General features: G+C 42.7%; 1 protein-coding gene across 1 annotated transcript in view; it reads left to right on the plus strand.

The window, feature by feature from the left end:
* LOC145343014 (A disintegrin and metalloproteinase with thrombospondin motifs 19-like) overlaps nt 1-21135 on the plus strand; it is a 414592-nt gene that overhangs the window by 355512 nt on the left and 37945 nt on the right. The window contains exons 19-21 of the mRNA XM_080188739.1: nt 4683-4818; nt 12113-12317; nt 19373-19525. Coding sequence (XP_080044865.1) covers nt 4683-4818; nt 12113-12317; nt 19373-19525 — 494 coding nt within the window. The remainder of the gene's footprint in view (nt 1-4682; nt 4819-12112; nt 12318-19372; nt 19526-21135) is intronic.

The following is a 21135-nucleotide window of genomic DNA, read 5'->3' on the forward strand; positions in this document are numbered from 1 at the left end:
TCTAGACTTAAATAACAGCAGATTATTTTCAAATCATCTCCTCCTGGGAACAATAGCTTTTGAAGGACTGTGTAGGCATATTTCATTCTCTTTTTGGTATTGTACGTGACATTTCACTGAAATATTCATACTAGTTTTTTTTGCCAATACTGATGTATTCTTATAACTGGCATTTCTCCACAGGAATGATGTTTGTGTAAGGTATTTTAAGTCTTCATATTCCGTATGACTGTAGGTTTGCTAAACACGTTAGTAGCTGGATCTTGGTAGCAATGCTACCAAGTTGTTTTCACCAATGGGTGTTACTTCAATTGAAAGACACAACCATATATTCTAAAAAGCTAAATTGAATCCTTATTTATGATAACCACCTAACTAAGCAAGGAGTGAAAATCAAAGGCAAAGCTATCCCTGGGGCACTCATGCATCTTCCAGTAACTGCCACATTGCACAGGTATAAAGGACCAAGTGACCTGCTCTTATCCTGTCGGATTGTGTGCACTGAATTGCCCAGGTGGATCGCAGTCCCAGCATCAGGATGAATTCCGGATTGGGAACCTGGAGGAGTCCATGGCAGAATGATGGACAGGATCTTCCTGGAGCTGGCCAAATAAGAAGCCACCTCCAGGAGCCCTGTCCAATTATGGATGGTGGTCGGGTATCAGCATCAGGAGATCCAGTCAGCGCCTCTCCCTGGAGAATGCTTCTGGCTGCCTTTGCACTGCGACCATCAGCCAGAGTGGCAATGGCATCATGGAGGCACAGTCACTGGGAGGGGGTGGTTGTATTGAATCAGGGCAAGCGTTAGCAGAGACATCAGCCTCTGTAAAGTGGTAGCAAGAACATGTCTGCCGCCTGGGGACAAACCTCCTTTGCGAATTACTGCTGGCAGATAAATTTAAACCCTCAAATGAGTCACAACTCAGACCTCTGGCTGCGAAGTTGGCCCCTTACACAACAGAAAAATCTTTGTGGCCTAGAAAATTGAAAGTAAGAGGCTCATTACCACCCTTAATTGGATTGCCATTACTGGTGGCAGTTATGCGCTAGTCTGCCTTCGAGAATAGTGCTAGATGGCAGCAGACTGTCAGGAAGCTGACCCGGGCATCTTCCCAAACTTCCTCAGGCCCCCATCTCCAAAATCGCTTCCCTGGGCCGAGATACATTCTGTTCAATAATTCTATTGCATCTGCAGTTGACCCCTGACTGCTCCTCTTTTATGAAGCAATTGTAGAGGTGATAAGCCCACCTCAGTTCAGATATTCAGCTTGGCTACTCAAACGCTGGCAAACCTTTTGAACTCTGAGCTAAATGAGGATATGTATAAATGCAATCTGAATCATCGGCACAAGTCAAAACTTGACTTGGCTCGCAAGCATTTTGCTGAGTTTTGCAGTTGCATTGGAATTCCCTGTCCAGTGTACAATTTCCCTTTTGTGAGACTAAAAGGAACAAAGCTTGGTTTTACCCATCAAAGTAACCCAAACTCTGGTGCACTCACATTTCTGGCTTGGGTACATGCTTCTCCTGAGGCTGTTGCATGTTTCTGTAAGACCGCGGTGTGTGTGGAAGTAGGAACAATGTAACTCTTGATCTTGTATTTTTTTTGAGAGAAAGTGCCATCTTCTAATCTGTCAATTCAGATTTTTATCTTATATGACAAGGATCTGGTAAACTGCCAACAGCAGTGTCCAATTTGAGTTAGTTTATTAAGTTGTTAATAGCCTCCAAGTTTCTAGCAGAACAGCTACATAGTCAGTTTTCTATCTTTCTTGAAGATGTTAGGGGGATATTTGTTCACACGATATTCAAACTTGGGTTGACCCCCCAATGTGTGCCATTGCCTTCTCCACACAGCGTTTTTCATTGATTTGCTAGAATCGGCGCTATGCAAATGAATTTCTACTTTACTGCACTGACTTGGTTTCCCAAGTGTCTGAATGGCAGCAGATACCCACAGAGGGATTTCAACTCACGTCTATTCTGTTATCATCCCACTGCAGAGACACAGGGCTGAAGTTTCACCAGGGAGGCGGGAAACAGGTTCCTGTCCAATTGAGGGTGGCAGGATAGAACAAGAGGGTGGCGGGCACTTCAATAAGTAGGCCCCCAGTAATCCTGCCTGGAGCACTGGCACGCCCGCCTGCCACTGGGTCCTCACCTTGAGGTGGTTGATCTGTTGGGAAACTGGATACCGCCGTGATCCCTGCTCAGCAAAATTCCCAACAAATCTAATTGCCTGTCCACCTAATGGCTGCAATAGCCAAAATGGTCATCATTGAGAATGGGGTCAGGAAGCCAGGGTGCCAGCCAACCTTGTAATTTTCAGGCTCCATTCAATATTGGTAGGGTATGGAAATCCAGTCCCTGCAACCTTATATCAGATTGTAAATTTCCAGAGTAGTGGTCAGGACCAGAGACCCTGGCTGATCTTTTCCCCTGCATACCCCAGGATGTTGTCGCAGTGCAACATCTTCTAAGAATTTTTCACGGGATAAATGTGATCTTTTAAAACCGGAGTATATTCCTGCCAATAAAAATTGTGTTTGAAATGCTATTTAGGGATGCTAATGCAGTAACTAGTTGTTTCCTCACACAAAAGTTTATGATCTGTTTAAATTAAAGGACAAAAACAATTATCCATATACTTCATGATCGGGACAACATTCAGGCTTGGGCTGATAAGTGGTGATTAACATTTATGCCAGGCACTGAGCATTGAGAAAGATTCTAACCAAGAATCTAACATGCAGTGGCATTACCATCATTGAATCTCACTGTATCAACATCCTGAACATTGACCAAAAGCAATAGTAACAATGTGCAGATGTATAGGGAAAAGGGATGAGAATTACACTAAGCTATAATGTCATCTGGAGATCCATGCAGACACAATGGACTAAATGACCTCCTCCTGTGCCATAACAACTCTGTGATACAGTGAACTGAACTGGACCAGCCATATAAATATTATGGCTACAAGAGTAGGTAGGAGGCTGGGAATTCTGCAGTGGGTAATTCACCACCTGACTCCTCAAAGCCTGTCCACTGAGGCACAAATGTGATGGAATACTCTCCATTTGCTTGAATGATGCAGCCCTGACAAGTCTCAAGACGCTTGGTGCCACCCAGCTCAACACAGCCAGCTTGACTGGCACAGCATCCACTAACTTAAACAGTCACATCCTCCACTTCCGATGCACAATGCCAGCGGGGTGTATCATTTACACAATGCACTGCATGAACTCACCAAGGCTGCTTCAACAGCACCTTCCAAACCTGTGACCTCTTCCCACCTAGAAGGACAAGGCAGCAGATGCATGGTAACACTGCTAATTGGAAGTTCCCCTCCAAGTCTCACACCACCCTGATCTAATCTTTATCAATGTTCCTTCACTGTTGTTGGGTCAGAATGCTGGAATTCCCTTCCAAACAGCACTGTGTGTGCACCTACACTATATGCACTGCAGCAGTTCAAAAAGGCAACTCACCACCATCTTCGCAGGGCAATCAAGGACAGGTAATAAATGCTGGTCTAGCCAGACTAATCCCACATAAGAATAAATAAAGAAACGTCCTCTTCAAATTTGCCTTTGTCCCAAACTTGAGCTTTAATACTTGGTGTTTACTGTTTGTCTCAGTTGTCACATTTTGAGATGTGCTTTGCCATTTGAGAATTGCTATCAAAATGGAAATTTGCTCTTGTTGTTTATTAAGATGAAAAAGTCCACTGCTAGAACCAAAATTATGGACATTTCAGAATTTTTATCCCAGATCATTGGTTTGCTTTTTATTCTCATTAAAAAACATCTTCCTGCTAAAATCTGGATTACTATAAGCTAAATGCAAAACTTGAGATTTCTGCAATAGATTTTATGTTGTGTCTGTAAATATACAATTAACTATACTGATGTTTACCTAAACCATTCATAATAAAAATGAACTTGTTGGGTGGCAGGTTTTGACATTTCCCTCCCAAGTGATAGTTTTCCAATGATTATGTTTAATATTGTCAGCTATTAACACATGGGTGGCATGATGCACAAGTCTTGTTTTTATTGAGATTTTACTTGCCCTCTTCCACTTATAGTTTCTTTCTCCAGAACCAAAGTGTTTCCCCACCTTTACAATCAAAACAAACATAGTGGGAGGCAGGTTAAATTTTTCTCAATATTTGTTTGCTCTATTTAATCCCTACAGTGCCAAAAGAATCCATTCAACTCATCGAGCCTGTCCCACCCAGACCCTATCCCCGTAACTGCATGTATTTACCCTACTTATCTTTCTGACACTAAGGGCAATTTAGTATGGCCAATCAACGTAACCTGCACATCTTTGGACTCTGGGAGGAAACTGGAGCACCTGGAGGAAACCTACGCAGACATGGGGAGAATGTGTAACTCCTCACAGACTGTCACCGAGGCCAGAATTGAACCTGGGTTCGTGGTACTGTGAGGCAGCAATGCTAACCATTGTGCCATCGTGCCACCCAAGTCTACCCTCTGGTGTGGTGGAAATTTTGAAGCACTTATTTCATATTTAATTTCATTCCCTTTATCTTTTTCAAGCCTCTTGATATTTGTTTGCTCTAATTATTCACAGAAGTGAACAGCCATGACTTTGTGAATTTTCAACATTTTACAGAACGAAAACTGTTTTAATTTTTAATTTTATTTCTGCAGGAGAAAGAAAAACCCTTGTGACTTGTACAAAAATCATGAGCAAAACTACAACTATTGTAGACAATAGAAAATGCAAACAGCTGAAAAAACCTGAATCACTGGTACGCAAGTGCAATCAACAGCCGTGTCAGACCAGGTAATAAATATAATGCATATCAATCTGTAGAAGGGTTATGTGAACTTGAAACATTAAGGGGAGGAATTTTCCCGTACTATCCTTAACGAGAATCGTTGCAGGCAGGGAGTAGCCCATGCAAAGTTCCGCTTTGACCTCGAGTGGGATTTTTTGGTTTTGGAGTGAGCATGGCTGAAAAATCCCACCCTAACTGTGTTTCTCTCTCCACAGAAGCTGCCAGACATGCTGAGTTTAACCAGCATTTTCTATTTTAGTTTCAGATTTCCAGCTGTCACAGTATTTTGCTTTTATATGCGTAGCAATCTATTTCAACTGAAAACATGCGGAGCATTGCATGTTCTAGTAGAGCAAATATTCACAGACCTTGTTAAACTCGTGAAATAATTATTTCAAATTATTATTATGATGTCAAATGTTTAAAAGCCTTTAAGTGCTTTACTCCTGATTGGTATCATTTATCATGTACAGTTCTGCTGGCTCTGTCTCACCAATAATAAATATTGGTGAATTCTGTATCTTGGGTGCCCCTTCAATTTGATGATGCATACAGAATATCTTGGCGTGATTACAAACCATTGACCTCATCAGTAATCAAATAGCTAATATCAAAGGCTACAACAGTAAAACTTGAGTAGTTATTAGCCTAAACCTGGGCTTAGAATGCAGCTTTCAAGTCACTCTCTGTTTTGTCCCCTGCTCTGTTTATGGGTAGTTCTCGTGCCTGGACAGTTGTCAGTGCTGTATGCTTCATGTCTCTGATATGTAGCAGTTTTCACCTAACAACTGACGCGTCAAGACTGCTGGTTTCGCGAATGACCTCCAGTTAATTACCAATTATTTTTATGTCTGTGCATTAAGACATACTTCCTGCTGTGTTCATTTAGGGTGGGATTGGTGTTTTGAATCAGCCTGAAATTGTCCAAATGAGAAAGGGCACATTAAGTTCAAACTGCTGCATACTCAACCAGAACTAGCTCTTTGAAGTTTCTTCAGGATTTTTATTGCCTTACCCCAAAATATATATCACTGGTTAGAAAGCAAACAAAAGAGCTGAAGTAGCAGGTTCATGGCAAAGTACGCTGATGAAAGTAAAGTATCTCTAAATAATTTCCACTTCACTTGGTTTCTATGGCACTTCATCCCATAGTTTCACAGATCTTGCTTCTCGTTTAACCACAGACTTGACTGTGTACCAAATGGCTAGTTAGCTTGCTCATTTCTTCTAACATACCAACATGCTACAGTTTGGATTGTGGGTAAAAGCCACAAGATGCACTCATCATTTCTGATGTCAATGATCAAGAGACACCAGAGAACGTGTTTCCACAAGCTGCGAGAGAAAGTTGTTAACTTTATTTCTGGCTGTCCTTTTTTTAATGCTTGAAAAATGCTGGCTCCACAAAAGTACTGCAAGCCGCTGCCAGACAAGGCTCATATCTCTTTGCTTTGTCTCAGCCTGCATCCCAGGAGGGCCAGATCAGCACTGGAGACAGTCAGATCCCAGCCCCAGTCGCATTGAGACACCCTGCAGCTCACCATTACTGTCGAAATGAGGTGCAGTGCCAAATCTGTACTTTTGAATGGATCTACCTTATATTAAGTTGAAGTGAAGATGATGGCCTAGTGGTATTATCATGAGGCTATTAATCTGAAAACTAAGCTAAAGTTCTGGGGATCCGGGTTTGAATCCCACCATGGCAAATGGTGGAATTTGAATTCAACAAAAAATATCTTGAATTAAGATGAAACATTGTTGACTGTTGGAAAAACCCATCTGGTTTCACTTAGGGAAAGAAATCTGCTGTCGTTACCTGATCTGGCCTACATGTGACTTCAGAACCACAGCAATATGGTTGAATCTCAGATGCCCTCTGAAATGACCCAATAAGCTACACAGTTCAAGGGTAACTTGGGATAGGCAATAAATGCTGGCCAGCTAGCAACACCCATGTCCTACAAATAAATAAGGAGAAATTTCAGATGAGAAGGAATTTCTTTTGCCAGAGGGTGATGAATCTGTGGAAACTGAGGGCTGTGGAGGCCAGATCATTGAGTGTCTTTACGATGGAGATAGGTTCTCAATCAATAAGGGGATCAAGGATTATGGGGAGAAGGCAGGAGAATGGGGATGAGAATCATATCAGCATGATTGAATGGTGGAGCAGACTCAATGGACCAAATGGCCTAATTATGCTCCTATATCATATATCATGTGGTCAAATAAAAAATCTGTATTCTGCACCCTCTCCTTTCCTTCTCCCCTATGTACTCTATGAATGTTTGTATAATGAACAAGAAACACTACTTTTCACTGTATCCCAATACATGTGACAATAATAAATCGAATCTGTATGCAAGAATCTGAACTCGAGCATCCTGAATTGACATGGACCATATGTTGAATACCTTTCTTACTTGCTATAACATTGATATTTTCTGCAGGGTGCAAAATGCGGAAAGAACCTTGATTTTACTGAAGAGCTCAAATCCTCAGAAAGCTAATGCAGCTTTGATTTTTAAATGTGTGTCCTTAGAACATAATCCATCCATGTAGATATTATTATAGAATAGACTCTACAATACAGAAAGAGGCCATTCGGTCCATTGAACCTTCACGGACAACAATCCCAGTCAAGCTCTATCTCCATAATGCCACATATTTACCCGCTAATCCCTCTAACCTATGCATCCCAGGACACTAAGGGCAATCTAGCATAGCCAATGCACCTAGCCCTTTGGACTAACAAATATAAATACAAATATATAAGATACTGAAGGGAATAGATAGAGTTAATAGTGAGAGACTGCTCCCTAGACTGGGTACGAACACAAGAGGTCATCATTTAAGGGTGAGGGGGGGAGGTATAATTTGGAGGTGAGAAGAAGGTTCTTTACGCAGAGAGTTGTGGGGGTCTGGAACGCGCTACCGAGTAGGGTGGTGGAGGCAGGAACGTTGGACTCGTTTAAGATGCAGTTAGATAGGCACATGAGTGAAACGAGAATGGAGGGATATGGTAGGGGCTATTAAATAGGGTTAAACCTCGGGAGACACCGGAAGGGCAGGCTGTAAGATTAATATTTTTGTCTTTATTCCACAGGTGGAGGTCCACCTCGTGTCAAACGAGGGGCATGCACACGGCGGGTCATGTGTGGGCTGCTCTTGGAAGTCCAGGAGTGGCCTAGTACTTCATGTCGGTGTGTGTGCTTGATCCTGGACCGGTAGACGGGCGCCGCAACAGCTCAGTGACTAGCACTGCTGGCTGTGCAGACACATGGATTTGGGCCTGTGTCTGTGGGAGTTTGCGCATTCTCCCTGTGGTTGCGTGGGTTTCCTCCGGGCGCTCCGGTTTCCTCCCACACCCCAAAGATGTGCTCTTAGGCTAATCGGTTTTTACCAAATTGACACTATTTCTTCCCTGAATCTGACTGAGTAGGGTTCCATTCGTAGACATGCAGGGTAGAATAGGTGTAGGGTGATGCGGCGGCGCGGGCTCGTTGGGCCGAAGGGCCTGTTTCCCGTGCTGGGTTGTTCTTTGTTTTGTTCTTTGTAAATACCTCTTCCTAACACATTTCTTCTGCCTAAAATTTCAATTATTTTTATGTAATGGGACAAAATCCTATGATGAGGGACCAGATTTGGGGCATAAATCAGGTAAACCAGAGTTACATCAGTTTTAAAGTACACAGTTTATTCTGGTAAAATTAGTTGCAGCCAGAAGATGCACCCAAATGAAAATGGCACATGTATGATAATAAACAGGACAATATGGATTAAAGGGGCTCCCTAGGAATTCTAGCATAAATGCCAAATTAATCTTCAATTAAGTTTACCTTGTAAAGTAATGCAGTAGGTTACGTAAACACCTTGGCAACACAACAATTGATTGAGTTCACAGGCTTAGAATCCACAGAGGCTTTGGATGGAAAATCCTTCAGCACTGACTCTGCCAATGTAACGTCACAGAGCAGGAAATGAGAATATCATGATAATCAAAGAAGAAAATGGCCAACCAATCATTCTGTCAGTATCTACACGTGACCACAGTGCATCAGTGGCTGAGAATTCCATTGACATCAAAGTTTATGCCGGTTTCTACGTCAACTGGCCAATGAAAACTTACGTTCAGTTAAAAAGTATGGCAAAGACAAATAGGAAAGCTGAGTCCAGGACACCAGAAATTGGAGAGAAGCGAATGTCATATCTTTTGCCTTCAGTCTCAGAGCATCTTGTCTCGACTGCTCCCTTCAGCATTGTGGAGTGTGCCTTTGGAAAGACTATTTCAGCTACTTAGTCTTTATGAATGCATGGCAAACAAGCCAAAGAACTTAGGGCACACTGAGTCTAATATGCATACAGAGGTGGTTCTCCAGGGCCATTAGTCCCAGCCGGAACTCCCACTGGCCTGTTGAATCAGGCATGTGTGCCAAATCAGGATTCTCGCCAGGCGTCATCCCATGAGTCTCCTGCCCTGCTGTGCCTGACTTGATCAGGTTCTCACCCAGAGTGGGCAAGAACCTGATGATTACTAACAAATGCATTTGACTGCAATTGTCAGGCTGGAAGCCCGATTCAACGGCCTCCTGGATTGCCCCCTCCTCCGCCTGCCCATCCCAGGTGGGAGATCATGCAAGTTCAGGTCTTGACGAACAGGAATCAGGCACCATGGTCACTGAGAGGGAGCAAGGAGGTGATTACCCACTCAAGACTCACCTCCAGGGTGCTGAAGAGTGGCTTCATGGCAGGTGCGGGTCGTGGGGAGGGTGGCTCAGGTTGGTGGTTTTTCCAAGGATGGGTTTTGTGTGGCACGCTGTCACTCTTTAGCTATTAAAATGACTAAATTCTCTTTCAGCATGTCAAGTTGTAGTTAAAAGTCTTCCATCTATAGCCTTGAAGCCCTTTGATGTGTCCCCTAGTATGTTAAGTTCAAAGGTCTGTCAGATGAATCAGAATCATCATAGAATCCCTACAGTGCCAAAAGAGGCTATTCAACCCATTGAGCCTGCACTTCAACAATTCCACCTCGACCTTATCCCTGTAACTGCATGTATTTACCCTTCTTATCTCCCTGACACTAAGGGGCAATTTAGCATGGCCAATCAACCTAACCCCGCACATCTTTGGGCTGTGGGAAGAAACTGGAGCACCCGGAGGAAACCCACACAGACATGGGGAGAATGTGCAACTCCACATAGACAGTTCCCGAGGCTGGAATTGAACCCGGATTCATGGCGTTGTGAGGCAGCAATGCTAACCATTGTGCCATCATGCCACCCAATTCTACCCTCTGATGTGATGGAAATTTTGAAGTGCTTATTTCACGTTTAATTTCATTCCCTTTGTCTTTTTCAAGCCTCAATATAAACTGAGAAGCCCAAAATCCTTGAACTGGATGATTGGTGGGGGTAGGGAGTGGTGACCTGAACATTTCGTGCTGGGGGAGAGGAGATTTCTCCTCTGTGGTGAAGGGTTGGGGTGCTAACGTTGTCTGTGGGGGCGGCGGGGCCTGTCACTTAACTTGGAGATCTGGTGTCCCGATCTCTATGAAACTAGGCTTGCTGATGTCTTTCATGTGGAGACGATTTCCTGAACCAAACAGCAATTGAATTTCACCTGGTTACTGCTGCCAGTGCCTGTGGGAATTGTACCATTTTCCCACTGCTGGCAGCACTTTGATTTTTGTCAGGAGAATCACAGCCATAAATTAAGTTCCAGCAAGATAAAATTAAAAATTTGTTCCAGAGAAAATTGAACTCCAGAAATTTTAATTGATGGCTTCAACCTGTGCTGCACCTATACTTTTAGGCATAAATCATAATTATAGTCATACGGGCAGGACCATGTAAATAAGTGGCAAGGAGTTATAGAAGGTATGACTTGAAAGTGGCAACAGGCAACATTCCCTTCAACTTCTGTTTACTGTGCGGGATTAGCTTGTCCACAACGCAGTCCATTTCTACATCTTAAAGGGAACATTGTTTGCACATTCCCGATTACTGCAAGGCCATGCTCCCTCACAGCATAGAGGAAACATTAGCCACAATAATTGAGAAAATTTCGTCCTACTGATATTTCAGCATAAAACCACCACTAAAGTTCTTAGTAAGTGAACAGCCCCTCATCACTCTCACCATAATTGTTCCAAAATGTGGCTGGAATTTCCAAGCTGGAGAAGTGTGTTTAACATGCTAGAGTGCAGTGTGAGTCCCTACGTTGTCACCGACCCAAAACTGACCTCCAAATACCTTCTGAAGACTGCAATTGTGAAAACAAGGAAACTAAATTTAAAGTACCGTACTGCATTGTCACAGAGTTCAGAGTGTTCTGCTTCACACAGCCAACATGCCCACTCCTGGTACCTCGCTATGATATCCTTTAATCAATTATTTGCTGCTAAGATTTAGGGCCACAAGTTATCAACAGCTTCTGGGGACCAAAGGTCCATTGTGCAGGAGGAGAGTAGGTGCATCCTGGTACTGTATCCTCAGACCTCTATGAAGGGGGCTGACTCGGAACATTGGGTGCTTTTTTTAGCCAGCGGGTTTTTCCACTGCAGTGTCAATGGACTTTTGAATAGCTCGCTGCAATTTCCAGCAACCCCCCACCTCCATGAAGGGGCCATAAAATTCAACACATTGTGTGAGCTTTCACCAGAATGAAGGATAGCGTGCTACATGCTAATGGACAGTAAAGTCAGGTAATTGAAATTACTCAATATTAAGATTGGTATTAGGGTGAGAATTAACAGCTTTAAAGATAGACACATGTAGTTATGAGAAACTTCTAAGCATGTTGGAAAATATAGCCAACACATCGGCATGATGGGTGCAGTACTGCGAGAAATCAAACTATCACAAGTCATAAAATCCTTTGCAGAATGGGTAACCAAATGTTAGGGTGATAAGTAAGCAGACTGGGTGGTGTTAGAACAAGACATGCATGGCCTTCCAATGAGATAACAGAGACATCAGCAGTGTGTATAATTCTGCTCAATAAGTATGTACAGCACTGCTGTGAAATGTGACAACTGAAAGAGTTATTCAGCCTTTGTATCAGGGAGCCACCCTGTAGAATCGGGTTGTGTCTCCCCAGCATACGCTTGTGAATAAAAGTCCTTGATTACTGGAACTTGCATCTTTTACCACAAGAGCAGATATGTGAATATCAGTTGGATCCTGCTGATCCTGAGTTTTCAGCAGAATTAGGTCTCATCTTAATATATTTGTTCTTTCTAAGTTGCTTTGTTGCTGACAATAGGCAATTGTAATTTACAGTACAAAATGCTTTCTTCAATAGATGGATGATGACAGAATGGACAACATGTTCACGGACTTGTGGTAAAGGAAGTCAAGGTAGACAAGTAGCCTGCACCCAGCAGCTCCAAAATGGCACATTCATTAGAGCTCGAGAAAGAGACTGTCCTGGGCCAAAGCCTGCCTCACTACAACGCTGTGAAGGTCAGGACTGTCTGACAGTGTGGGAAGCTGGAATATGGTCAGAGGTATAAAACTTTCTTAGCCTTCTTCAAATACTATAACTTTTCTTAACTGCTAATTACTCTTCTGTACCCATTGCTCATGCACAAAATATTTTTAAATTGTATCTTTCCCTGTAGCAGCCCAGCTGACAGGAGTGGAGCAGCGCTTACCCTATCCCATTGCTTGGTTAAAACATGAAGGGGAAGAAATGGATGCTCCAATATGCACATATAAACCTGTCATTGAGAGAGTTGATATGACCTACAAGGAAAGTCTGGCCTTTCTCCTGCCAAGCATCCCCACTTCCCAACCCTAACACTCTGCAGAGCCATTCCCCAAACCTCAGCAACTCACCTGGATGCTGCTAGCTGCCTCCGGTTGTCCTAATCTTGGCCTGCCAGTGTTTTGGTGAGGCACCTAACTGGCAGCATTTAAGTGAGACCGAGAAACTAAGGTAGCCCAAGCATTAAATTAATGCTATTGGGTATGATGGGGAGGGTTGACATTGTACTCATTCTCCCTGCCTGTCTGATATCTAATGACAGTAATGTCTGCTAGGTCCTTTTACCAAGAGTCTGCAGTGCACTGCCAATCCCAATGGAAAAACTACATTGAAAGTTGTCAATTCAAGCAGCTAAGTGATCCTTGCCGACCTCAGTGATATATTGTAACGATGTGGAAGCCAGACAAATACTAATGCCAAACACTCTAATAACTGTTTCTATATTTGGTGACAATTACCAGAGATTTGTGACAATTTTCAAAATTGTGTGGGTGCATGCGCGTATGTGTATAAACCCTAATAGAGTCTCTGATCCTGCCCTGTCATAATAGTGTCCAGAGCACACTCAGCAGAATATATGGGATATAGAAATACAGCACTGATTAGCAAGACTCCTCCTTTCAGCAGGGTGGGCTGCGTGCCCTGAGCTAGAGGCTCTCTCTTAGAATATGAAGTCTCCCCACGAAGCTCCTGATACCCCTGTGATTGCCCTTTCTATCCAACCCAGCCCCTACTAGGCCTGCTAGCCTGAACCCTCAATGATTACCACTCTACCTACCTGCCACTTACCAGCTTGTAAATGACCAACAGCCCCTGGAGGAGCAAATTCCTACCTAGTTTGGGGGTGGAGGTGGAACAGGTGGTCTTGCCTCAAGGCAATTAACATCCCAACAAAAACTAAATTGCTACGGGGCCACCATAACGGAAAGATCAGAAGATACACCCAATTTTGCACCTTCCCACAACAGCTGTGCATCAAGTCCAGCCCTTTGAACTTCCTTGAGGAACTTGTCACCTTAGAATTAGTAACAGTGTTAGATTAATACTTGACTCATCGTTTGGGTTCATACAGATCTTCGACATCAATTAATTGGTACCTAATAGCCAAAACAAGAACTCGGTGAATTAGAAAAAGAGTTCAAAATAAAGATGCAAAGTTTGACCGGTTCACACTGTTGACAAGAGTAACGCACTTGTTTACAAGTATCTTTCTGTTCGGGCGCATCTGGGTAATCAGTCTACCTATTGAGCTACGGTTTTATATCATCTGAGGAAGCCCCAGCTCAAGCCAGTGCAAGTTATGTCTAGATATTCAGTCCCAAGCAATCCAGGGCATAGTTCCCTCACTATAAAATTGCTATGACCCTGGAATTCTCATCATTTTGATTTGCAGCTCTGCAAGCTGTGCCAAAAACCACATATAACAAATTTAAACTCCAAGACGTTTGGTTGACCCTGTTGTTTTACAAGGACAGTCTGGTTTAATAATGGCACAGCATTACAAAGAACTTGCATTTAAGTAGCACCTTTGACAACCTCGGGTCGTCAAAAAAGCACTTTCACAACCATGATGTTCTTTTGAAGGGTAGTCGGTGATTTAATGTGGGACAGAATAGTAAGAACTATTTAATGTTTCCTCTTATGCAAGGACATTAACTGGTATCTGTGTAGCAATAACCTCATGAAAGTTATGACAGAGCCTAATAAATCCTTAGCTGGGTCACTTAAGCCAAGAGTTCTAAGTATACTGTTGCACGTTTCTGCACACTGCATGCCCAGATCCACGCTTTATATCTCTAACTGGTGGAGTTATGCCTTCCAACATTCTTTTGTAAAACAGCAGTCATCATGCAGATCATTTGGTATTGGTAAGTGCTCAAATAAAAGCAGTGCATCCAAGTTAATTGTTGATCCAGCTGTTCCTAAATGGTATTTCCAAAGGTTATTGGTATGTTAGGTACAATATGAAGTGCAGGGAGGCTGTTTTAGGTACTATGTGTTCTGACCCTTTGAAACCTTAATTGCACAAATATACTTAAAATTTTCCTGCAAATTCCAGTGAAAAAAATCATTCCTTGAGACTGATGCAGAAGCCTGATATATGTTTAACGGACCTTTGGCAAGTTGTAATATAGAGCAAATTTCTTGATTTATCCTTTTATAAGGCCTTTTCATATTTATAATACTTAGAACAAAGAACGGATTTGTCTAGTGTCAACTAAGCGTAAATTTGGGGTATTTTAACTATTTAGGTTGCAGGAAAATATTGGAAAAGAGTTGCATTAAAAAGTTAGGCTTTTAAAGTAAAATGTATAGTTAAAAACAATGATGATAAAGATGGCATTAAAGCTTTCTTTCCCCTCCAAATCTGCATGCAACTGCCATTTATTCAGTATATCTCTCTATTTATTCAACACATCAAGCCTACACATGTTGAGAAACTGGTGCTGTTTGGCACCAGCCTTCCCCATAGAGTGTGGACATGGGGGCTATAAATTTATTTGTGTAGAGTTGCTTTAATGAAGAAATCATCGAAGGCACTGTCTGCCCCCTGGGTATTGAGATGGGCTGAGCAGCACCACTGCAAACAGGCATTACACAAACATTCTTTTCACCTGTCAGGCCCATTATCAGAGCTTTGAGGCCCTCCCCATCATCTTGGCTACAGCTGCGGCTCAAGGCCATCCTATGAAGGAGTGTTCTGGCGTCTGAGGACATTTTTTTAAAAAATTAATACTTTTAAAATGTGCAGATTTGACACCAAAATAGAGGTGCCTGAACTGCTGGCTCATCTACTCCTGCACTGTAAGGACTCATTGGCCCTCCATCTTCAATACCCTACCTGCCATCCATAATTAGATGTGGGCCCACCTACGGACACTGGCCGGTTTGAGGAAAATCATTGCCAGGTGAGTATTTCCCACATAGTGCAGGGTTATGACCCCCTACCCCCCACTTGCCCTGATATCAGGGTCTTGACCCAAAGGCAATCCTGCCCTTGGTCTCATAGGGAATCAAAGGCGGTGAAGTTGAAGCTGAAGATCAGCCATAATTATACTGGATGGCAGAGCAGGCTTCAAGTGATATAAGGTCTACTCATACTTTTCACATCCTTATGTTCTTCTGCATCGAACTCTAAAATGACTTGAAACCGGACAAGTTCACTTATCTGAGAAGAAACCAAAAACTTAAATCTCAACAATTCAGTACATTTGAGGTCTCCATTTTCAGATCAGTTCAGTCCCCCTTCTATTGCCCACCAAACAGATCAGCCAAGAACTTGCGTTCCCCAGAGTGGGGGTTATATCCAGAAATACCCCAGAAAATGCACAGGGGAAATTCCTCCTGTCCCCTCCCCGTTCAGGAAATCCCCATGCAAGGGATTTTCTTGGGAAGTTTAAACTTTTGACGGGGCATTACCCTGCACCAGGAATCCCACCCTGGTGGACCCAGTGACAACTCCCAACCCCCAAGCAACACCCCACATCCTTAACTAGCCCCGAGCCTTGACTACTAACCACCTGATCAGCCAACTCTGCTGACCTTCTGACTACACCCGTACCATCCTGACTGCCATCCAAAACCCCATTGCCCCCATTCCTTGACTACATTACCGAACACTGGACTAGTTGCCCTCAGCCCCACCTTTCTCCCCTCTGCCCACCACCCTAATTCCTATCCCCACCCTTTGACTATGCCTCCACACCTCATGTACCCACTCCTGACTTTCCAATTACCCACCCCTGACACTGCCCAACTACCCAGAACCACCCATACTGCTAAACCCCACCCAACCAACTACCTGCCTGATCACCAACCCTTAACCCCCACCCTCCCACTGTGCATGGCCTCCTGACAGAGGGAGGCGGTAGGGAAGGTGGTGGAGTAGTTGTATTGTCACTGGACTATTATCTCAGAGACCAAGTGTAATGCTCCAGGGACCTGGGTGTGATCCCCACAATGGCAGATGGTGAAATTTGAATTCAATATGAAAAAACTGGAATTTAAAAATTAAAGATGATCCTGAAACCATTGTTGATTGTCCTTAAAATGTATCTGGTTCACTAATGTCCTTTAGGGAAGGAAATCTGCATCCTTACCTGGTCTGGCTGCTGGGAAATTTTAAAAGGTGGCCAATTGTGTCTTAAACTAAGACAATTCAAAACTCGCAGGGTATATATCTCTGCAAAGACAAAACAAAGTTTATTAAACATGAGACATAGAACAAGACAATACAAACGTATAGCCGACTGGAGTCTTATGAAGGATTAAATAGCTCTGGAATAGAGCAATAGAATCTCTCTGAAACATCTGAAATGCAAAGTCAAAAACAGATCAATTATAGATTTTTCTAATCAAGAATTCTGACTTTCATTGGCTTAAAATCAGTTTCATTTAACAGTGAGGCACCAATACAAATCTCTGTCAAGTACCTCAGCCAACCATATGATACTTCATAGCATGATGATATTTTATTTGTCCAGAAGTAATCTACCCTCTTGGCACTAACTCATCCCTGTCACCTGGTAACAGCAGACACTATCAGGTCAAAGTGGATGTTTCCACTGGCTCACTGCCAAATTGAATAGACATGTCTTCCTCCGTCCAGAGGTATATCTACACTTGTGTCTAGGCAGTGAATGTATCTGTTCATTAAGATTGCAATATCTGTTCCCTTATTGAATCCTCCTAATAAGATTGCTGCTGACTAACATCCCTAACCTTTGGCTTTAAACAAATGACTTTTACCACAATGCCTTTGAGTAACCCAGCTTAACCAAAGTGAACAATGCATTTGAAATGTGCTAAAATATATTAAGATATCAGCTTACATGTTTTGAAATCATAACTACTGTTTTGATTATCTTACTGCATTCACATATGTGTAAAACTGTTTGTGTTAGCTGTCTAAAGAATTACTTAATTCCTTACTGATTTCTTGTCCTCTGAAAGGCTGCATTCTGCCTATAAATCTTATTAGCTGGTTAGGAATCCCTTTCCACACTGACCCACATGTGACTCCCGACCCACAGCAAAAAGATGACTCTTAAATGTCCTCTGCAATGGCCTGGCGAGCCACTCAGTTCAACGGCAATTAGGGAGGCCTACATCCCATGAATGAATAAAAGAAAAGCAGTCACTCCGGACCACCCTAATTCCTTACACCTGGCTTCTCACAGTGGCTGGGACCTTTCAATTTTCCCTAATGTCATAAAAGGATGCATGACTTCGCTTCCCTTGACTCTGCCACCCTTCACCGGAAGGACTGCAGAGCTGCTGCATTGCACATTTCTCACCAGGCCTGGGATGAAACACTGGCCAAGAAACATACAGTTCCTGACTTCAGTAAATGAAGAGGAATACAGTGGCAATCCGACTGTTATTGCCACCCCACTCGAGTTCTGGACCATCTTAATATAAAGATAGAGTTGACTTCCAAAGGCCAATAGTATTTACCTTCTACCCAGATAATAAGAAAAGCAGAACCACATCGTAAGAAAGAAATCAATGGCAGTTACATTGAATGGTTACACATCTTTCAAGTCCAGTTGTTTTAGGCAGGATTCTGACTTTGAGGCATTCAGTCATAATCCCACAGATGGTAGCTTTGCACCTTTGGCTCCTCAGCCAAGCACATAGACCAAATGTCTGAACCTGCAGTTCCTCTCGTACTGAGCAGGAGTACTGTTACAGCAACACTTTGTAATCGTCAGTAGGGTAAAACTAATCTGTCTTACGACGGTCTAAGCCAACTCACCTCCCTATTAGTGGGTGAACAATCCAACACTTGGTAAATAACTGCGCATTATTCCTGCGAGTGATTCTTTACAAATGTCTGTTTGCAGATCTGCACAGATTCGCGAGTCATCCCTATACAGTATTATGATAATCCAAAGCTCTGTTTGAATGACTTGTCCATGTTCAGCAAACTTTGTATTCCCAGTGGTATTTTGCGCACATTCATGATTGCTTACTCAATCTAACATATATTCTTCCAAATATACAGTTTCAACAAAATTGCAGTTTATGTACAAGTTAAAAGTACAAAATCCAACTGTTCCGTGCTTGCGAAGAATTTGTATGTGAAAACTAATGCTTTAAAGCTTCTTCATGAGTAGATGCAAATATGTGTGGATTACTATCAGTTACTTGCATTCTCTTTTCAGTTTGGATAACTCTATTCGAACAGGAATTAGTCTGATTGTTAAACTTTAATGTGGAAACTCCCTAACAAATGGCCCCATTTCCCAAAAGACATATCAGTATTGGAAATAAAATGGTGGTATTATATTGTCAGTGGCTACAATCCCAACATTAGTTTGCAACTTCTGGAGAGGAACAAGAAAAGAAAGTGTTTGGCACCGTATAATGTTCTGCTGACCAAAGCACAGAGATCTGCAGTTTCTGAGGATGCAATAAATTGGCATGTCAAATTTTATAGGGAAAGATAAATTAAGACAAGATACCTATGGCTAGAACTGACTGAAGTTTCATCTCGAGTAGTTAAGCTGTATGATTTAGTGTCAACTCCGTTTAGGAATGTAGACAACGTAATTCACCTGTGGATATAAATGAACGCAGATTTCAGCAGAAACAGCTGTCACAAAGTCCTGACATTTGCTCGATGATTTATCACTTTCCTCTGATCGCTGTGTCGTGTGTTTTCAGAGTTTTAGTTTCCTTTAGGGATTTTTTAGGAACAGATGAGTTGAGTGCTGTGTCAACATCTGTAGCAGTGTTGGATAGGGTGTGATGTTATTGTAAATTATATCCTTATGTTGATGTGCATTACAGTGTTCAGTGAAATGTGGCAAGGGGGCTCGGCATCGAACTATCAAGTGCACCAATCCACGCAAGAAATGCGATTTATCAACACGCCCAAAGGAGGCAGAAGACTGTGAAGATTACTCAAAATGCTATGTCTGGAGGACAGGAGACTGGTCTAAGGTGGTACATATTCAGTAAATCTGCCTTTTTGTTCAGTATTCCTGTCATTTTGTTAACTTTGTTCAGTGTTTTCTTATCTACAGGTGCATGAGATGGCACAAAGTATGTGAGTGCTTTAACACAGTAATTTGTCTGGTAGTGATCAGCTCTTGGCTATGCTTCGACTTTGAGATAACTCAGAATTAATGTAGATTTCATGGAGAATGTATCGTCTTTAGAGAGGTAGAGTAACGTAACACTAAACTAACACTGGTTAATGTGTCTCTATTTGAGGATTGATGGAAACAAAATACTGATGTTGAATATTTTACTTTAAGAACAGAAATGAAGGACTGCCAGGCCAGAATGTTACTGCCCCGCCTGCCACAGGAATCGGAGTGGGTGAGGGGCAGAACATAGAAAGGTCCATTGACCTCAGGCAGGGTTTTACAGTTTTGTGATGAGCCAGGCCGTAAAATCCCACCCCCAGTGCCTCATCGTGATTGTTGTATGATAGTTCCTTGGCCTAGGGAGGTACAAGACTTGATTCACAATCTACACTGATCCCAACTGGGGAAGCAATAAGGTTAATATAATTGTCCTTGTCTTAGGTTAGGGAAAATAAAATTAGAGAGGAGTGATTACCAAGGGCCCCGTGCTAGTAGTGCACTGTTTAAACATTGGGTGAGAACCAGATCAGGCTCAATTTTGATGACCCCACAGTTGAATAACATAATCTACCAACATCTATTGCCTTGTCTCGAACATGAAGGCAAGTCAATCGAGGGAAGTTGAATTCCATGGAACCCCATCCTGGCACAAGTCAGCGCCTTCAGGAAGAAGGAGATAAAATTGATGGGAAAATAGACTTGAAATAAAAAATTCTTGATTGATCAACATTTGAAACAGAAGAGGAGCGATGTAAGCAGAGACTAAATGGGTTAGGATTACATTTGCTGGAGTTTAGAAGAGAGAGAGGGGATCCCATAGAAACATATATAATTCTAACAGAGTTGGACAGGGTCAGTTCAGGAAGAATGTTCCCAATGGTGAGGGGATCCAGAACTCGGGGTCATAGTTTGAGGAGAAGGGGTAAATCTTTTAGAAATGAGGTGAGGAGAAATTTCTTCACCCAATGGGTGGTGAATGTGTGGAATTCACTATCACAGAAAGTAGGTAAGCCAAAATGTTGTCAGATTTCAAGAAGAAATTAGATGTAGTTCTTGGGGTTAAAGGGATCTAGGGATATGGGAAGAAGGAGGGGAATGAGGATATTGAATTTGATGCTCAGCCATGCTCAAGATGAATGGTAGAGCAGGCTTGAAGGCCAAATGGCCCATCCCTGCTTCTATTTTCCATGTGGGCGATTTCCCCAAAAATGTTGAATTGGTGGGAAAACTGTTCTAAATCCTCACTGTTTTATCTGTTTAGTTTCTTACCTGAATCTCCCCAGCCTGCGCACTGACGAGGTCCCAATCATGAATGAATTAAAAACCGGGTTTTGGGGAGGGTTGCCTATTCGCGCCGGCGTCTGACAGTTCTGAAACTCTGCACATGTGCAGTGGCTCTGATCAGTTAGACTCCCCGTTTGCTGGCCAGCCCGGGACCCCCACAGTGCTGCCTCCATGGCC

The sequence above is a fragment of the Carcharhinus amblyrhynchos genome, chromosome 5, assembly GCF_965287045.1.
Source record: "Carcharhinus amblyrhynchos chromosome 5, sCarAmb.v2.hapA, whole genome shotgun sequence".
Lineage (NCBI taxonomy): Eukaryota > Metazoa > Chordata > Chondrichthyes > Carcharhiniformes > Carcharhinidae > Carcharhinus > Carcharhinus amblyrhynchos.